General features: G+C 36.8%; 1 protein-coding gene across 2 annotated transcripts in view; it reads left to right on the forward strand.

The window, feature by feature from the left end:
- Positions 1 to 18,048, forward strand: part of LOC111053061 — a 220,868-nt gene that overhangs the window by 88,089 nt on the left and 114,731 nt on the right. The window contains exon 5 of one of the 2 annotated variants that reach the window (XM_039438299.1): positions 5,632 to 5,832. The exons of the other annotated variant lie outside the window; for it this stretch is intronic. Within the exon in view, the coding sequence (XP_039294233.1) occupies positions 5,632 to 5,831 (200 nt within the window). The 3' untranslated portion in view covers position 5,832. The remainder of the gene's footprint in view (positions 1 to 5,631; positions 5,833 to 18,048) is intronic. 2 annotated transcript variants of the gene reach the window in all.

The following is an 18,048-nucleotide window of genomic DNA, read 5'->3' on the forward strand; positions in this document are numbered from 1 at the left end:
TATATCAAATTCAACAAAGATATCTCCCATTCCACTTTCATTCAAGTACCACCCCAAAACAATCAGTCAAACTCAGCCAGATGAAAAGTATCTATTCATAGATATAAGTTACAGAAATCAGATGATAAAGCTGCGTTTACACCAAAGTTATTAACAAAATGTTAATAACTCAATCTTTATAGATTCTATTAGATTGAACAGAACTTGGCAAACACATATGTCCATCATGTGTATGATAAGTTATGTTCAATCTAATAGAATCTATAAAGTTATATTAACATCTCGTTAATAACTTTGGTGTAAACGCAGCTTTAGAGTTGTATTTCCTTTGTAATAAAATATTTAGTCATATCACATGGGAGTAATTGGCATTATTTGTGCTTCAACTGTAAATTTATATTAGAAAATATTTTACTCCTGTACGGTGCTCTACATGGGGTAGCCTATATTATTTGTTTAACTTACTCCATTACTTGACTTTCGCAATTCCAAAGTGATCATTGAACTAAATCGAATAATTATTCTCTCTTAATGGAATGTCAGTTTTCTATCGACTGGGAAACACAATAGGATTCCTAACAAGATGGTTTATCATTACAATGTAATCATAAATAATGATAATGAGATGAAGTTTGTAATTTTGACCATAATTTGTATATTATGATGAGAATTATCAATTATTGAGGCTTGAGAGTTGAAAAATCGTGTTCAGCGACCGAAAATACATAAGATAGCGTTCCTGAAATACATAATTTGAATGCATAGACTAGTAGGAGCGATGCGATAGACAGGCCATTACGCGCATTAATCATGAGGGAGGACCGCGCCGCAGCGTAACAGTGCTACTTATCCCCCTCCCACCGCCGCATCTATGATCGTAACCCCCAAACTATATATATCATTGGATTCAGGAAGAAACGGCCTACAACGTTTATTGAGAGCATTTTCCTCTAAGTCGGCTAATGACTTAAATATTCGAGAAATAACAAAAAGTCCATAATAAAAAAATACATTTTTCGAGATATTTTATTTTTTTACTGAAAAACTATGCGGTTTTATCGCAAAAATGTACAGGATCACATTGAAAGCCAGTTATGTGTACATAATTTTGAGAAAAAATTAAAAGCTGTACTATGAATACTAACTGCAGGACAGGCGATTTTATAAACGCGCGTTTTTTACAACTTACCCCCCTCCCCCCCAAGCTATCGACCACCCTGGGACGTGACGACATCGAGTTTCATATACACTAAAGACCCCCTAACAATAATCCGAAGTCAAATTCTCTGCCTCTCTCATGTATGCTCAATGTAAGCCAGCGCCTGGACTAATGGGCATAAAGATCCAATTTCGAATTCTGGAAAAAGTTGTTGTCATACAAACACGTTGGAAAGTAGTGTTTGCTGTGGGCTTGTTTTGAGGTTATGTGAGTAGTGAGTGTTTTATTAAGGGAAGTGCGATGAATTCCATCAATAGTTTATCAAGTAATCTATTCAGTTTACTACCAATTGAAGAAGAAATCGAGATAAATAGGCTTGGAAGACCCACACCAGAACTTGCAAATTTCAAACAGACTATTAAATCAGGTTCACGTGAATACAAGCAGCAGTTCAAAAAATACATTCTTAGTGAGTGCAGTTGGATTTGTGGTTGTGAGACAAGAGTTGTTTTATTTTGTTTCCCTTGGCTATTATTTAATGGTGAAGGTCCTCGGTCAAAGACTGGTTTCAAAGATTTAAATCATTTAGCTCTAAGAATAAAAAAACATGAAGCTTCCCATTCCCATATTTCAAATAGCCTCAAGTTAGCACTGTTAGGAAAGAATAATATTGCTGAACAGCTAGATAGTGCCTTTTGGAATAACATTGCAATTCAAAATGGACAAGTGAGGAAAAATTGTTATGTATTGAGTATTATAGTCAATTACATTCGTTTTTGTGGTACATTTGAATTGGCATTAAGTGGCCATGATGAAAGCAGCAGTACAATAATTCCAGGAGTTTTCAAAGGCTTGATCAATTTTAATAGCGAACTGGATACTGTTATGAAGGACCATTTAGATAAGGCAACCGTTCTCAAAGGAACCTCTAACTACTACTACTACTACTCATTGACTCTATGGCCCTTGAAGAGCCTTGGCCTCCTCTACAAGCCTTTTCCATGCATCTCTGTCCTGTGCTTGCTGCCTTCACCTTCTCACGCCCAAGGATTGAAGGTCTGCCTCCATGTCATCCAACCATCTCTTGCATGGTCGGCCACGCTTTCTTTGTCCCCCTGGTTGCTGATACAGAGACATAAGTGCTGTACAGGTTTCCGGCATATGTTCCACATGGCCCAATCAACGAATACGTGCTCTTCTAATTTCAGTAACAATGCTTGGTTGCCCATACAGATTATAGAGCTCATAATTTTTTCTGAGTCACAACCTATCAGCCCATAAATTCTTCTTAGGATTTTTCTCTCCCATCGATTCAACAGCATCTTATCACAACTTGTCAACACACATGTTCCACAAGCATACATCACCACTGGTCGCAGAACTGTCCTATAAATTTCAATTTTACTGCTCCAGCTTAACAGCCTTGATCTAAGGATTTTCTGTAGGCTGAAGTATGCCCTATTTCCAGCTTTCAATCTCTCTTTGATTTCCATTTTTGTTAGTGATCAGGGATCCAAGAAACTTAAAACATTCTACTGTTTTAAAACGATGTCCTTCCAGTGCGAGCTCTTCAGGTATCCTTCTCTGGTCTCCAGTCATCCTCATGTACACAGTCTTACTTCCATTGACTACCAAACCTGTTTTTTTTTTTGACTCTTCCTCCAATTTTCTAAAACTTTCAATCAGATCCTCCTCCCTTCGGGCTAAGATGTCTACATCATCTGCATATGCTAGGCACTGTGCCATTTTAGTAAGCAGTGTACCTCCAGCATTCAAACCTATATTTCTGACTGCTCTTTCCAAGACAAGGTTAAACAGAGTGCCTGAGAGAGTATATCCCTGTCTCAGACCCCTCTCAATGCCGAACTCTTGAGAACTTTGACCAGTGATACTAACTTTGCTTTTCGTTCCTGTCAATGTCATGTTCACAAGGTACACAAGGTGCACTTATCTGGAATCTCCAGTATGCAGAGTGTTTCTAGCATATAGGTCCTGTCTACACTATCATATGCTTGCTTGTAGTCTATGAATAACTGGTGGACAGGAATATTGAATTCATAGCATTTCTGCAGTATTGTTCTGATAGTGAATATATGATCAGTTGGTGCTCTCCCCTGTCTGGAACCACTCTGATATTCTCCAAGAGCATTTTCAGCATAAGGTGCCAACCTCTTTGCTAACACCTTTGCAAATACCTTGTAAGCTACATTTAACAGAGCAATACCACTGTAATTAGCACATTCCGACTTGGAGCCTTTTTTATGTATTGGGCAAAGGAGTGCCATTTCCAGTCATCCGGCATTTTCTCTTCCCTCCACACTTTACAGGCCAGGGCATGCACCTTTCTCAAAACCAGCTCTCCTCCATGCTTTAACAGTTCAGCTGTAATTTTATCACTGCCTGGTGCTCTATTGTTCTTCAGCTCCTGCATGGCTTCACTGACTTCTTCAAGCCCCAGTTCCCGGTCTGCAATTGTATGTTGGTCTTCCAAAAATCTGGACCCACCTCTCTCACCGATGGAATTCAACAAAGTCTCAAAATATTCTGCCCATCGATCCAGAACCGCAGCTGGGTCCCCAGCCAGATTTCCATGTTTTTCTCTTATCAATACTGCTCTAGCTTGGAAACCCTTCTTTTCTTCTCTTACCAAGCTGTACATCTCCCTTATTCTACTGTTTGTGGCTTGTTCCTGTATCTTATCAATCTTCATCCTTTCCCAAGCTCGTTTCTTCTCTCTACATATGTTTGCTGCCAGAGTCCTGGCTCTTACAAACGCCACTCTGGTATTCCTGGTCACTCTTTGCAGTGCTCTCTGCTTTGCTTCATTTCTCATGCTTATTGCTCCTCTGCATTCTTGGTCAAACCATTCTTCCCTCCAAACAGGTCGCATGTTGCCTAATGTTTCCTCTGCTGCTCTTGTCAAAGCCCCTTCCAATATTCCCCAATCATGCTCCACATCATTGACTCCCTCTGTCTCTCCAGGTGCTAATACATGCTTTACTTTCTCTTCATATTGCACAGCAATTTCCCTTGTCTTCAATTTATCTGTGTCAAATTTTGTCACTCTTGGGTTTCTTATTGAATGCTGTCGTGAAATTCTCTGTCTGCATGTTGCCATCACCAAGTAGTGGTCAGAGTCCACATCTGCCCCTCTAAAGGCTCTTACATCCATTATATCTGAGGAACCTCTAAAACGATTCAAAATGAACTCTTACAGATAATGCTGAATGTTTGCCATGATAAAGTTGCTGCTGAGATAAAGGAAGCAAGATATTATCTTGATGTTATTGTCAATGGAACAAGTGATGTTTCCAATCAGTTTCAGCTTGCTATTGTCTACAGGTACATAATAAATAATATGCCTGTCAAGAGATTTTGGACTTTTATCAATCCTTCAAGTCATGATGCTGATGGTTTATCTGCATGTATCGTTGAGCAATTCAAAATCCATGAATTGGAACAAGCTCCTAGAAAATTGATTGCTCAAACATATGATGGTGCATCTGTTATGACCAGATTATTGAATGGTGTCCAGGCAAAAGTGAAGAATTTATTCCCAGATGCACAATATATTCACTTCTATGCTCACCAACTAAATTAAGTGATGGTGAAAGCAGCATCTGTTACAAGAAGTGTGAAAATTTTTTCTGCCAACCTTTAAGGACTTTCTATATTTTTTTCAACAAGCCCTCAAAGAACCGCCTTATTGGATAAGAACGTTCATGCGAGGCTACCAAGAGCTAAGCCTACTAGATGGAATTTCTAAACTAGAAGTTTGCAGACAGTGTGTTCTCATAGAAAGGACTTGATTTAATGTATGGAAACAATATTGAATTCAGATGAGATTAAGAATGACAGCACAATCTCTCAAGCATCTGGTCACCTGAATAATCTCAAAAGTGCTAATTTCATCTTCTGACTAGACTTTTTCTCACAAATTTTGTCATATGTGGATATTTTATTTGGGCACTTCCAAAATGTTGTTACTGATCTCTCCATCACTTGGAATTGTCTACAATCATTTGAAGAAAATATGAATAAAGTCAGAAAAAACGTTTTGGAGAGTGATAGTGATTTGACAGAGCAGCCAAGCAGCAGAAGAACCAAGAAAAATAAATCTGAATGGAGGAGGGAATGTATTGAGGTTTGTGACATTAAAATAAATCATATAAAGGAGTGCTTCAGTTTCACAGGCCATCTCATTGCAACTGCTCTATTCACATTTGAAAATTTCCCTGACTATGAGAGGAAATTCCCGGAAAAGACAATAAAGTCAGTTTGCTTTGAGTTCAAGTGCTTTAATGAAAAGAAGCTGCAAATGGAATTACAAACACTCTACAGTGCTGAAGAATTTAGACAAATGACTGAAGCAAAACCTCTTTCAAACTTAATCAAAGACTGTAGATTGGAAGAAGCTTTTAGTGAGTTGTTGAAACTATTGGAAATTTCAATAACATTGCCAATGTCTTCAGCTGAGGCAGAAAGATGCTTCTCAACGCTCAAGAGGATTGAGACATTCTTGAGAAACTCGATGACAGAAGGGAGGCTATCAGCTTTGGCAATGCTGTCAATTGAAAAGGACCTCATAATGGACATCCCAGACTTTATTCAGAAGGTGATAGATCAATTCGCCCAGTTAAAGGACAGGAGAATGGACTTTCTTTTCAAATAAGGTAGGACATTTCATTATTGTAATGCAACAACTAACCCATTATTAATTTATTTTTGAAACGTTCTCATTTCTATTTCCCTGATTGAATTTATGACCAGGGAAACTTTGTATTCAGCACAAAACTTCCATAGAAACAGATCTTAGCAATTCTATTATAATTATTATTTTTATTTTTTGTTGTGTAGTTGAGAAGTTGATATTGTGGTAATTATTCATATCGAATGAAAAAGACTAAGAAACTGTCAAAAACCACAGATTTATTGATACTTAGATTTATTGATTTCTGAGTATCAATAAATCTGTGGTGTTTGACGAATTCTTAGTCTTTTTCATTCAATTTTATTATTCCTGTTGATTTTTTTCTTATTCGCTACAAAAACATTCAATTGCAACCTCCAATTTTCATTTACACCAGTCGCCACTGGTTGGAGTTGAGTTGATTGAGGAAGTGGGAGAGGGTATCATGTCCATGATGCCATATGAGGAATATGTCGTCAATGAAACGGAGACATATCAGGGGTGATGGGGTTTGTTTGGAAAAGAAATCCTGTTCAAGAAGGCCCATGAATAGGTTTGCATAGGATGGTGCTATCCTGGTGCCCATGGCTGTACCCTGGGTTTGAAGATAATATCTATCTCCAAACCTGAAGGCATTGCTTGTGAGCACCAGTTTGGCAAGGTTTACTAGGGAGGTGGTTGAAGGGGTGGACGGTGTGGGTCGTGAGGGAAGGAAATGCTCAAGGAATTTTAAGCCTTCAGAATGAGGGATGAATGTGTAGAGGGAGGCTACATCAATGATATCAAGAAGGAGCTGTTGGTCAGTTGGGAGGGTTGTGTTTCTTAGGATATCTATGAAGTGGAAGGAGTCTCTGATATGAGAGGGTAGGGAGCAACAATAGGTTGGAGGTGGAAATCAACAAGGGCAGAGATTCGTTCAGTTGGGCTATTTATGCTTGAAGCAATGGGACGACCAGGATTGCCTTCTTTATGACGTTTTGGAAGAAGATAGAAGTGTGGTGTGTTGGAAGAGTCTGGCGAAAGGATGTTGATGTCTGAGTCTGAGAGGCCTTCAGATGGACCATATTGCATCAGAAATTTGAAGACTTTTTTTGGAATTGTTGAGTAGGAGTTTAATCCCTTATTCAAAAATTCATTGAATCCCTCACTCCAACCCCAAACCTCACACCCTTGGGAGTTGAAATCCATCAAAGACCTTCACTCTGATATTTTCATCACCAAAGCTGCAAAAGCTCAACTGTAGTCTTACTGAACACTACAGATTACATCAATGAAGCCACCTGGCAACTCACCAACCCTGAACAGTATCAACTCCTGCCTTCTGACCCTACTCCACAATTCCAAAAGAAAGTCTTCAAATTTCTGATGCAATACGGTCCATCTGAAGACCTCTTGGATTCAGACATCAACATCCTTTCACCAGACTGTCCCAACACACCACACTTCTATCTTCTTCCAAAAATTCATAAAGAAGGCAATCCTGGCCGTCCCGTTGTTTCAAGCATGAATAGCCCAGCTGATCTCACAAGAAGAAAAATTCATCAAGAGAAACAAATTTTCGTTTATTTCTCTTTTTTTAGAAAACATGTTCACTTCAGAAAGTCAAAAATAGTAACTAGATGCTGTTAGTTATACATAGTATATTAAAATATATTGTAGCAAACATAGTATATCATTCTAAATCGAATTCATAGTATATCTATTTGTAATTGTTGATGATGTTTTTGTTTTGAAGTGTGAATAAATTGTTATTTTTATGATTGATGGTAGCTTACCCTAGATTTCGATTTGAACTGTAGTATAAATTTGAAAAGGAACAGTTTTGGGCATAAGCCTGTTGTGTCTCCTCATATAACTGATCTCAGGTTATGTGGCAAAAGAATATCTCATCAGGAAGCTCCCTGTTACCTGGGAGTCAGACTTGATAGATCCCTCACATATCGACAACATCTGCAGGGGTTGATTGATTGATTGATTGATTGAGTACTTTATTTATGTAGATTACAATATATACTGGCTTATACACTTATATACAATAGCTTACAATACAGCAAAGTTATAGATGAATTTACATAATATAGACTAAGAAAATAACTATTGAACTGTATATGATATGAAAAATCAATTTGTAATATAATAACTATAGATAATAATCATATTGTTATGCATCTACATAAATTGGCGGAGCTTTGGACATATCAATGTCCATTCTTTGGGAAGAATATTAAAAATATCCTCCCCACTAACTCTCTACCAAAACGTTAATTTCGTTATTTAAACTAAGGATATATTTATTAATGGAAATATTGTAAAAGTTTTAATCAATATGAATATTGAAGAGAAAAAAAACAGAAAATTGATAAAGTAAAATAATTATATAGGTAGATAAGATCAAATAATTGATTAATAAAATGAAGTAGGCTGAAAGTAGATCAGGGTTATCAAATTTCAGTAATATACAGCAGTATGCAGTGGATAATTGAAACAACATGAGTTTATATAATATATATATATATAATATATATATATATATATATACAATTCGTTCTATAACATGGTTTAAAGGTTTATATTGGTGGAATGGGTGAGGGATGGTTGTCATGTGATCGTTCTAGGGCCGGACAGTTTCAGTCATTTGTTCCAAAATATGTTTTTTTAAAGTCAGGTTGAAGCTCGCTCGGCTCTCTATAGACCTGATAGAAACAGGAAGTGTATTCCATGCACCACAGGCACTGACTAAGAAGGATTTTGTGAAAATAGTAGTTCGATGATTGGGTATCCTTAAAGTACTTTCTCCAGTTCTAGTATGTGAAGCATCTATCCTCCTACCTTCAGAGACAAATTTGAAATCATCTTTAAAATAGTTCGGATTACCGTATTTCAAGATATCTCTAACAAGCTTGACTATTCGAAAAAGCCTCTGATCTGGAAGCTTCAATGTTGAACTAGCAATGTGGGCTGGGGTGATATGATCATGGCGTTGGAGAGAATAGACGAAACGTAGACAATAATTTTGGCAACGCTGTAGTTTATCATTCAGAGTGACTTGCATATCATTAAGAACAGAATTAAAATACATTAAATGTGGGAAGATGAGAGATTGAACCAATAATAATTTAATGTTTCTAGGGAGGATATCGTGCATTTTCTTCAATGCATGCATGGCTGAGAATACCTTTTTACAAGTTTTGTTCACTTGTTCTGACCAGTCAAGAGTATTATTCATAATAATGCCTAAATTTTTAACTGAGCTACAGTAAGGAATGTCATTACCGTCTACACTAATTTTGTGAATTGATTCAAGGTCAATATTGTTTATAAGACGAGAATATCCAATTATAATGGGTTGTGTTTTGATGGGATTAAGCTTAAGGCCATTTTTCTTTGTCCATTCCACTATCGAATTGATATCCTGATTCATAATTCCAACTGTTTCATTAATTTTTGTTATGGGACAGCTTAAATAGATTTGAAGGTCGTCTGCATAAGTATGGAAACTGAAGAATTTGATAATGGAAGAAAGGTCATTAGCATACAAAGTAAAGAGGAGAGGGCCTAAAATTGAACCTTGTGGTACTCCATGCATAACGTTTTTCCAAGTTGACTTTTTGTCACCGACAGATACACATTGTTTTCTACCTAATGGATAGGATTTAAACCAAACTAACGAGTTGTGACTGAAACCAAGAATAGCCAACTTATTCAGAAGGACTGTATGATCAACAGTATCGAATGCTTTAGAAAAATCAAATAGGGTGAGGATGGTGCATTTTCTTTGGTCCATAGCTAACCTTATATCATCAGTGACACGAAGCAGAGCTGTCTCAGTTGAATGGAATTTTCTAAAGCCTGATTGAAAGTTATGAAGCTTACTATTGTTGTCTAGAAATTTTACAACTTGAGCATGAATGAGTCTTTCTAGCACTTTGAACAATGCAGGTAAAATACTGATTGGTCTAAAATCCTCAACTTTATTGGGTGATGGAACTTTATTTAGAGGGCGAACCAGAGCAAACTTCCAGTTTTCAGGGAAAATGCCTTCTTCAAGTGACTTGTTGGAAATGTATGTAATGGTTGGTAAAACAGCAAATAACATCTTCTTGATAAATTTAATAGGAATTTTGTCTACACCCGTAGCATTACTATGAATACGTTGAATTGCTCTGAAAGTGTCTTCTTCTGAGATTGGATGGAAATGAAATTGATCAGTGATTGGTAAATCTAAGTTTGTAACCTGCTCTTCAAGATCATCTATATGATTAGCAATGACAACTTCGTCGCGTTGGTTAGAGTGTGAAACGAAATGGTCATTATATTATTCAATGGTAAGTCAATTTGTGGATTCGATTTCTGTTTGCCAAGCCCGAATTCTTTTATTCCCTGCCAAAGTGATTTAGAGTCTTGTCTATTGTTTGTCATAAACGAATTCAAGTACCTAATCTTTGAGTTCCGTAATTCCTGTTTAACCCTATTTCTAAGGCTCCTATACTCTATCAAACTGTCCAAGTCAAATGTCTTTTTAAATTTTCTATGTGCTTTGTCTCTACGTCCCATCATCTTAAGTATGTCTTCAGTCATCCACAGTACTCGTCGTTTTCTATTAATCCTCCTTGTCACATAAGGTGCATGTTTGTCATACAAAGTCAAAGTCCAATTCTCGAAAGTCTTGACCATGTCATCAACTGAGGGTAATGCTTCAATTTGATGCCATGGAGTCTGAGCCACATCAGTCAGGAAGGCGGCTTAATCAAAGTTTTTGAAGTCTCTATAAGTGATAATTTTCTGTTCTGGCTTGGGTATCTTATGGGAAAGTACACAGTAGATCAAATCATGACTAGAAATAGCTGGGACTGAGATTTGGCCTGCTTGAACAACCTCATTGGGATCACTAACAATGAGAAGGTCAATGAGTGTGTCTGATTCATTAGTATGATGAGTTGGATCGAGGGGTAAAATAGTCATGATTAGGCATTGGAAAATTGTAGTCAGTTGAAAGTAGTCAAAGTTACGATTTGTCATGTTCAAGTCAGTGTTCATATCCCCCATAACTAGTATATGGTTATAACAAGGCATAAGAGAAAGCAAGGCATTTTCGAAATCTGTGAAATGACCTATTTTTGGTGGGCGATAACAGATACCGACGAGTAATTTATCATTACTAGATAAGGATAATTCAAGTAGCATAAACTCTGGTCTGGAACAATACTCTTGTTTAGATGTGATTAAAACTTTTGTTTTGATACCATCTTTCACATAAATTGCTACACCCCCACAAGCTTTATTTAATCTATCATTCCGGAAAAGATTATATCCAGGCAGTGCAACAAAAGTTGATGAGATACTAGGCTTCAAAAATGATTCGGAAATTCCGATTATATTGAAGTCCTGAAAACGGAAGATTGCTCTGAGTTCATCAATGTGGCAACTGAGGGATTGTACGTTAAGGTGAGCAGCCTTGAAAAGTTTTTTGAAAGAGTGGAGCTTATTTGCTAGAAACATACCTGCATCATTATTACTATTATTGAAATAATCATACCTACTTGAGGGCGAGCGAGCTGACGTGTCAGTGAGAGGCATCATGGAAGCAGCAGACCAATCGTGAACCGACCTCAGAACGACACATGACGGGGGAAATGGGGATGAAACTGATAAAACTTAACCTAAATGGAAAAGTCTCTTGATTCGAGTGCATTCAGTATGCCTTGACAGTTCGGCTCCCTTCACTATTTAAAGCACTAGTTCAAAAATTCACTAAACACAATAAGATGTAGATGTGTGGAGTTTCGGTGATGAATAATCCTAATGGTGAATAAGAAGAAGAAGAAGAAGAAGAAGAAGAAGAAGAAGAAGAAGAAGAAGAAGAAGAAGAAGAAGAAGAATAGAAAAGAATAATAATCATCATCGCAAACAACAATATTCAAGTAATCATTATAAATATAAGATCAAGAAGTGAAACGAGAAAGAAAAAATAAGAAGTAGAGGAGACAATGGAGAAAGTGCTAGATTATTTTAGATGAGTTTTAAATAGTATTGAACGGTGAAGTGTGAAAAATATTATATAGTATTAGAAGTATAATTAACTATTGGGAGTTGCAATAACGATAAAAGTAGTAAATTGAGAACTGTAATAGTTTAGTGATGAATGTCTAAGATAACGTTAAATGAAACACAGCCCCTATATAAGCATGTGAACAGACTACCCACCTCTCCGTTCTATCAATAATTCTTCACACATTAGCTTCTATTGTTCAAGCTGTGGCAACAGTAGAAGATATCATTATATAGGAGATTACTATCTTTACCTATAGATTACATCCATATCTATAACGTATGTTAATCATCCAATTTATTTGAAATTCAGCATTTCGAAAATTATTAATTATGGAAATAATTTTAGTAAGAGATGTAATAATTATTAATAAGAATAGAGATAATGATTCTCTAAGTACCCTCTGGAGTATAGTAGTTGATGCATTGAACGTAGTTTTGGGAATTAATATCAAGATAAATTATTAATCAGTATTAACAAATGTGGATCTCCTTAGTTTGAAATAATTGCCTCATATATAAACATAAATAGCAGTGGAAAGATTCATTTATAGAACAGAAAGCCAGCTCATGAAGAATGCCAAGGTATATCTACTGTGAAATGTATTAATACGAATTTCCTATTATTGTAGTGAAGGGCACCTTAGTCATCGAATCCTGAAATGATTCAATTTACCTTTATTTTTTGAAGGTCGGTCATCCTCTCGACTGCGTGGACCCTCTTGGATCCTCCCTCGCCGATAGAGATCTTGATCCTCCCGTCCGATGACCAGACATTCCTATGCCCATGACGGTCGGCCACAGCGTTGAGGATCTTGAGACGCTCCGCAGTCAGATCCTCGCGAATGGTGATGCCGGAACCCTTCAGCTTCCTCTTAGCGTCGAAGATCATCTTCCTGGTCTGGTAGCTGCAGAGTCGTACTATGATGGGTCGGTCCTTGGGTTTAGCTTGCCCTTGTTGAGGTGGTTGACGCCTTCCAACGCGATGCGAGCGGTTGACATCCACCAGAGTCACGGGCACGTTCAGCTTCTTGTTGAAGACATCAAGCGCCAGCAGGTCCGTGTCTTCTTTGTCACTCTCCGGGATCCCAAAAATACATATTGAATGTCGGCGCCCGTATTGCTTGAGGTCGTCGACCTTCAGGTGACAAGACACCTCTAGCTCACCTCTATCGTGCAGCTGTTTGTTCTCCTCCTTCAATGCCTGAAGTTCCTCAAAAATAGAATTCACTGCCATAGAAACGGCATGATGCACAGTTTCCTTGATTTGCTGTCGAATAATTCGGAGGGTCTCTTCAGACAGTGATCCAGAAATAGCTGGCCCTGGCTTCAGAGCATTGACCTCATTCCTCGGCGTGCCTCTGTTCGGTCGACCCATCGTGTACCGTTAGGTGGATTTACACTTTTACAGGCAAGAAGGTAGACTGAAGAATTAGGAATGTTTTTTCAAGATAAATAAAAAGAGTGTGAGTTAATCAAAAATATAATTTCACTATTGAATTAAGCTCGAGAAACTGAATAACTAGATGTATAATTTGAAGTGAATTGAACTGTATAACCCTACGAAATATCTGTTAGAAGACGGAGCCGAACTGACACACATTTACTCACTCGACATAACCAAGAGAATTGGTTATGAAAGGGGTTGAGAGATAAACTGAAGACAAGGCTAAATATCATCAGCAAACTTGCGGGAGCAACCTGGGGTTGTGACATGAATGCCCTTCGAACATCAAGTCTTGCACAGAGTACTGCTCTTCTGTCTGGGCTCGCAGCAGACATGTTGAGAAAATTGATACAGTTTTCAATGAAACTATGAGGAAGATTAGTGGGACATTGAGACCAACAGAGACTGAGTGGTTGCCTGTGCTTAGTAACATCATGCCTCCAGATCTCAGAAGGTTGGAGAAGTAGAACAAGTTCATTTCCCAGTTGCAACACATTCATGAGGATCTCCCAGTCTCTAGAGATTTGGCTAACCCTCCACCAAGGCGCCTCAAGTGAAGAAGATACTTGAGACTTGACGAGCAGGAGGAAATTAGAAGTGCAAGGGAGTTATGGAGACTGAGATCGTTGCAGGGAGAGGTCAGGAACAAAGGCCTTGTGGATGACCCTAATGACATTGTTCCTGGCACCCAGCTGAGACATAGAGAGTGGTGTGGCCTTAACCGGTTCAGGACGCAGGTGGGAAGGTGTGCTGAGCTGATGACAGCATGGGGATACACATCTGATCCTCTGTGCCAATGTGGACAAATTCAATCAATGAACCACCTAATATCTGAGTGTCCACAACACTCCTATCACTCCTATCATGGAGGGCTGACATCCCTTCATGATGCCGGAGAAGATGCATGTCAGTGGCTCCAGAACTTTCTAAATTCTATTAGTATTTGAAATATTAGGTGTAAAATTATGTTTTTTTTATAATTTTGGCCTATGAATGCATATATATAATATATATATATATAACTGTAGAAATAATTGTGTGACTGAGTAAAAATGAATGAATAAATATAAACTATAAATTTAATCTTTCATTACGAATTTCCTATGCTTTTACACTCCAGAGCGAATCTCGGTCCCCCAATAAAAACAGGAAATGCTCGTTTAATAGTATAGGATTTAGGGCCGGTTTCCGAGCTCGGGATTTAGCTGAGTTCTAGACTTTGAACAGCTGGAGTCAGAAAATTGGCTTCTTAATACTGTGCGTAGGCCTGGTCACAGTTTTTATGACAGAAGTCACAGTTTTATTCACTCATTTCTATAATTGGAAAGGTTTTTCCTTGACAAAATAGAAAATTCCTGAATAATTCAAAATAGCTAAAACTTTACACTATCTTCTCTTTATTTCATTTTGTGTTAGATTTTCTGGTTTTTCAAAATTTAATTCAAACGTGACTGTGACATTGACTTCAACTATGCCCCGTTTTGGAAAGTCTAGAACTTAGCTAAATCTCGAGCTTGGAAAACGGCCCTAAAAGTTAAACGACTCATGCAACCAAGTGTGAGACTCACGTTTCAAAGTCATAGAAATGCTATGAAAACTCATTGATAAGAGGATAATTCAATTTGTGCCTTTCGCTAAATATTCAGCAGCAGTGGCGCAGTTGTGTGCCTGCACTTTTTAAAGATGATAGATAAGATTATTTTGAATGAAATTTAGAATTTAGAAATAGGCCGACACATCTAGAAAATACCTGAGTCTATACCTAATTCATGCAGATGAACGGGCTAGAGTCAAGAAACTTCAATTAATCTTGCCATGCCTGATTTAATAGGTTTATACTATAGAATAACACTACAATTTGAAATAATAGAAAAAATACAAACAGCTTCAATAAACATTGGCAACTAAAATCGAACAACAGAAACAACAATTTCATGTTACTTTGGTGACATTCTTCATCTGATTCGGGGGCGCATTACTATCCCCGATTAGATAGCAATACGTCACAAAACCAAACAATATCAGTCATCAAATAACAAGTTAATTTCAACATAAAATTACTCGAGAAAGAAAAGCCTGTTGAACGCAAGTTTTGTCGATAGTAACCCATATAACCCATTTCATAATAATTTTGAATCCCCACTTTTTATTGACATTCTTGAATGAACCTTTGTTCCACTATACTGCACTCTCGTTGGTCTGTATGTTGCTTTATCGTCAGGGTTACAGTACCTTGTTTTTGGCGGTGAGCTTTTACCGGTTGAATTTGGCTTGACGGCGACGTCCTCTTACGTCCCTAGACCTGTCGTCTGAACGGGTGTCTTGAAGCGGTGTTACATAAAGTTGCGGAACCAAAGGGGTGGTAGTACAAGAAGTTGGTTTGGGGACACACATGAACCGCTGTAAATAAATGTATTACAGCATTAATTTTTAACACTTCCTACAATTCATCAAAAGCTAAAACAGGAGTTTATTCAATTATTTAATTTAGATTTTATCTTGACGTTCTGATTTCATTCTCAAAATTGAATTAAAACGGATTTACTTGCCAGAGTGTCATTAACATACAATGCAACTTCATGAAAACACTCATAATAAATTAATATAATGCTTTTAGAAAAATGAATACTTCATTAATTATGATGTTCACTTATAGGATATTTTTCGTTTGGTTTGCAAAATCAAATATAATTTTTCATATAGTAGCTCGACTAGTATTATTGGAAACTTGTGAGCTAGCCAACATTTTTTAATATTAATTTCATGGAAAAGAAAAACTTTCTTCTTTGTCTATTAAGATTTCTATCTTAAAAATTTACCAAATTATTCGAAAGCCTTAATGACATAAGAAAACAGAGTCTGAAAAATATAAAATTAAAAAATGTCATAAACTCAATATGAACATAATCTTAAAAATTTCATTCCAATTTAAAGGCTATCTTCCTGACTTTCAGCAATACTCTACGATAATATATCTCCAGAAACAATAACTCAAATGTAACGCAACTGAAAACTTTCTATACTTCTTTAGAAAAAAATTATAAGTATCTTCCATCACTAATAAAATCAAAAGGATTATTCTCAATGGATATTATTAACTTGAAAATAACAGGCTTTGTTGATAAAATCTTTTGATTGAAGTTTCAATAAATTAATTTCCTTAAATTATATTTTAACCTTAGTTTACGTACCTTAGCAGTTATTTGAAGAAACAATTATTCGTACATGAAGAAGAAACACAATTAAACTTTTCAGGACATGGCACTACTGGAAAATTTAAACTTTAATAACAATAAAACTAGCTCCTACATTAACTAATAAAATAAACTTGTAAACCTGCCCAAAAAGGGCGAAACATAATGACTACATCTTTACTCTCATAGTGTTCCTAGCAAAGTGTCGTCCATAATCGAAACATAATCTGGTCTTTTGACTGGGGAATCCCCACTACTGTATTTAGAAACAGGTCTCCTATTGAGCGAATGGAATCAATTTGACCAATCGTCGCGTGGCTTCTAGAGCCTTTGGACCAAATAGTAACTGCAAAATCGGTAGTTTGTTATAATTTCAATGCTTGCTGTTTTCCAACTTATCACACTTTATGTCGCGACAAGAAGGCTAAGTTTTAGAGATAATTCCATAATCTACATTCCTCGATGACTCGGAGCCACAATTTTTAAATATCTATTATGGGAAACTCGAAGTCATTGCCGTTCATAATAGAGAGAGAAAATAATTTATTTCGCTAACTCACTTACAATAATGGCTCTAGTCTATTGCGTATTAAATTCACTATTATAACTTGGGAAAAGGCCTGAATTAAAAGGAGTGCTCGGCACACTCCCCCTCCTTACGGTGTGAAACACGCAAAAAGAAATCTAATCAGGATATGTTACCATAGAGGCATTCTGTATGATTTGGAGAGTCGAATTTCTGGATTGATAGTAGGATCCAATTTGAAGCGGGCCCTCTTCAAAAGAAATCTCTTTAATTATTCCGAAATTCAGCAAAATGTATAACTAATTGAGATTTGTGGCAAGAGTCTTTAAAACTGTGGCAAGAGTCAGGACAAAACAATATGGACGTGTCCACTTTTTAAGTAGGCTCTAAAGACGGACCGAGTATAAAAATCTTGAATACTTCAATCACTTTATTGAGTCCCTGGTTATTTTCTTGGCAAACTCTAACAAGGGAAAACGTTTGAAAGACATCATAGTTTTAATTGGTTCTATGTTACTCTGCTGTTGTAAAATATGAAGCACATTGATTATAAAGTAAAGGATGAAACCTTTTTTTTATGCTGAATGTATTGAAATCTAACTATCATTACTATAGAGTTGAGAGTGCAACATATTTTTAACAATATAAAGCAATTCAGTAGGCAATACTATTCTACATAGGCTACGATTCAAAGATAACAATGATTGAAATTGCATTATTAGATCAACGCGAGAGCTATATGACACAAGCACGATTTTGCATTCCACAATCATGAGAAAAACACTTTTCATTTTAATATTCCAGTAGGAAACCTCTACGACAGAACGCTAGGCACTAGCGTTTAAGTAGGCACTAAAGACGGACCGACTATAATAATCTTGAATACTTCAATCACTTTATTGAGTCCCTGGTTATTTTCTTGGCAAACTCTAACAAGGGAAAACGTTTAAAAGACATCATAGTTTTGATTGGTTCTATGTTACT

This window comes from Nilaparvata lugens, chromosome 11 (assembly GCF_014356525.2).
Source record: "Nilaparvata lugens isolate BPH chromosome 11, ASM1435652v1, whole genome shotgun sequence".
NCBI classification, from domain to species: Eukaryota; Metazoa; Arthropoda; class Insecta; order Hemiptera; family Delphacidae; genus Nilaparvata; species Nilaparvata lugens.